The sequence below is a fragment of the Bactrocera latifrons genome, unplaced genomic scaffold, assembly GCF_001853355.1.
Source record: "Bactrocera latifrons isolate USDA-ARS-PBARC rearing strain unplaced genomic scaffold, ASM185335v1 scaffold_52, whole genome shotgun sequence".
In the NCBI taxonomy this organism is placed as follows: domain Eukaryota; kingdom Metazoa; phylum Arthropoda; class Insecta; order Diptera; family Tephritidae; genus Bactrocera; species Bactrocera latifrons.
Genome location: NW_017537179.1, coordinates 210,620 through 213,645, shown reverse-complemented (window position 1 = coordinate 213,645; position 3,026 = coordinate 210,620). Strand labels below are relative to the sequence as shown.

At 34.6% G+C, this 3,026-nt stretch overlaps 1 protein-coding gene across 1 annotated transcript; it reads left to right on the top strand.

Annotated features, from left to right (window-relative positions):
* Positions 1–515: 515 nt before the first annotated feature.
* Positions 516–2,540, top strand: LOC108974017 (piggyBac transposable element-derived protein 4-like). The gene is made up of 2 exons (XM_018941589.1): positions 516–568; positions 660–2,540. Exons 1-2 carry the CDS (start codon positions 516–518, stop codon positions 1,924–1,926), a joined length of 1,320 nt encoding a protein of 439 aa, XP_018797134.1. The 3' UTR covers positions 1,927–2,540.
* Positions 2,541–3,026: the final 486 nt, after the last annotated feature.

Genomic DNA, 3,026 nt, shown 5'->3' with positions numbered 1-3,026 from the left:
AGCACAATTGTGATATGTCAACTTTACTAACACCTAGCTGCCTGAAAATGTTAAAAAATTCAACATTATATTGTGACAAGATCGAACACACTTACTATTTATCAACAAAATGCACTACGTATGATTTAAATTTATGTAAAACAAATAAATAAATACTCACTATGTGGCATGTTTACACTTATCGGATGACGTTCTCAAACAGCTGACTCTTTTGTCTCTTTTGTGCAGTTTTTTAGTTTTCTTTTGTTTAGAGTGAGACCACAAGCGAACGCACAATCATTACATATCGGTAACAAAGCTATAAAATAATATTTGAACGTCATTGAAGGCTAAAAACAGCAGATCTCACAATTGATTAACCTTCTGTGACTGATGTGGTAGTCTAGCAGACACCAACAGACACAAAAGAGTATTTTCTACCGTTATTTTCCATACATCTACTCTCTCGTTCTCTGTACCTTCTTATTGTGTACTCATGCCTATGTTAGTTTATTCAGATCGATTGATGTAAGCACATGTGCTATTTTAAGCGAAAAAGTGTCTGCGAGTCAACCACATCAACGTTAAGGTAGGTGTCTGTGAGGCAATCACATCAGTATTTTTGTTATATTTTCATAGTGTCTCCTAAACAACACGTCAGTAAAATAGTTATTTTTTAGTTTTGTTATTATGSAGCATTCAAACATATCGCAAGATCCACATTGTTCTAAGAGAGCCTCATCTGGAACTTTTAAAACCCGAAATGAGCTAATACTACAGTGGCTGGAGAAAGAGAGTGAGCATGAGTTCAGCGATATGGATGATGAATGCAATGACCCCAATTTTCAACCAGAAACGGCACTTTTAGATAATGATGAAGACAATGAAGAACAACATGCGACTACCTCTGAGACACAAAATATTTGTGAAGAAGTGAATCAACACCCAACAAGCGACTACTACAAAGGTAAGAAAGGATTTATGTGGAGTGCAAGAGAGCGRCCAAAAACATCTAGAACAGCATCCCATAACATCGTTAGATTACCAGGTYGCCTGCAAACTTCTACCTTTGAAGGATATTTACAGCTTTGGTCCAAAATTTTTGACGAATCCATGTTGGAATGTTTAGTACAATATACTAATCAAAAACTCTGTAATTACCGAGCTAAATTTAATAATACTACRAAGGTGGAACTTATGGATACATATGTAACGGAAATGAAAGCATTCATTGGCCTACTGTACTACACTTCAGTTTTTAAATGTAATGACGCAGATCTTCGCACAATATTCGCAACCGATGGCAGTGGYCGTGAAATATTTCGTTGTGGGATGYCAAATTTTCGTTTTTCTTCTTTGGTAAACTGCCTTAGGTTTGACGATTCAACTACCAGGGCGGAGCGTCTCAAAGAAGATCAACTTGCACCAATTTCAAATTTCTTCAACAAATTTATCCTAAACAGTCAATTTCAATATACACCCGGACCATACCTTTGCATCGATGAAATGTTACTGCCGTTTAAAGGTCGCTGCAAGTTTAAAATTTACATGCCTCAGAAACCAGCACAGTATGGCATTAAAATAATGTTGTTAGTCGATGCTCGCACATACTACATTTACAATGCGTATATTTATCATGGTAAAAATTCTGACGGCATAGGGTTAAATGAACAGGAAAGGAAATTGGCAGCACCAACTCAGTCTGTATTAAGACTTGTGAAGGTTGTCGAAAACTCAAACCGGAACATTACGGCTGACAATTGGTTTAGTTCTATACCACTTATGGAAGCTCTGCTGAAAAAGGGATTGACTTATTTAGGAACTCTAAAAAAAATAAAGTTGAGATACCATCTTCTTTCTTACCGTGCAAAACTAGAGAAGTCGGGAATTCAATATATGGCTTTACGAAAGAATGTACCCTATTATCATATGCACCGAAAAAAATAAAGCTGTTTTGTTGATTTCGTCTTCTCATCATTGTCAGGAAATAGATACTGATACAAAAAAACCTGTTATGATAGCAGATTACAACCATACAAAAGGAGGAGTGGACAAAATTGATAAAAAGTGTTCGATATACTCATGCAGTCGAAAAACTCGTCGATGGCCTATGGCAGTATTTCAAAGAGTACTAGATATGGTTGGTGGGAACACCTTTGTCTTATATCAAATGTGTACTGACAGTGATGTAAAAATGAGAAGAAAAACTTTTATGCTCAATCTGGCGAGAGAATTGGGGCTAGACCATATGAAATTCCGGGTGTACAATGAAAGGTTGCCACGAGAACTAAGAATGATGCTCACTAGGGTTTTTGGCCTAGATCTACCCCCTCCTCCACCAATTATTCAATCTAATCCACCAAGTGGAAGAAAATTGTGTTCAATTTGTCCCCAAAAAATAAAAAGGGTAACAAGGTATTGCTGTTGTGATTGCTTAAAGCCAATTTGCCTCCAGTGATCCAAGCCTCTTTGTGAAACCTGCCAGGAAAAGTTGTAGGTTTTATACATATATATATATATACATATGATCTCAAGTCTTAAGACTGTTTAACTTAAGTGCAAATTAAGCAAAATCTAAAATTTTTGCTACATAAATTATAACACGAAATATTTTTTGTTTGTTAAGTTATAAGCTTTAATGTGCAACTTAACATGTTTCGTTACTTTTTTTTACCACTGGATTTATTATTTTTTGTTATCAACTGTTAAATTGAAGTCTAAATAATAAAAAATTAAAAACATTTGAAAAAAAAATTATTTTTGAGTTGTTTTTTGCTGTTCTAATATAGGTCTATGTTTTTTGCAGAAAAATCATGTCATACCAATAAATAACACATAACACCAATTTTCGCTTTGAATTAGAAAAATAGCTTTACAAATAATAACTTAAACTTATAAACAATAAACAAAAATGGTTTTATTAGTTTTACAAAACGGAACTTGGAAAATATAAGACATAGAAATGGTGTCTGGTAGTCTAACACGTCATTAGAATTGTTAGAACTATATCACGTCAGTCACAGAGGGTTAAGATAGGTCTGAAAGGG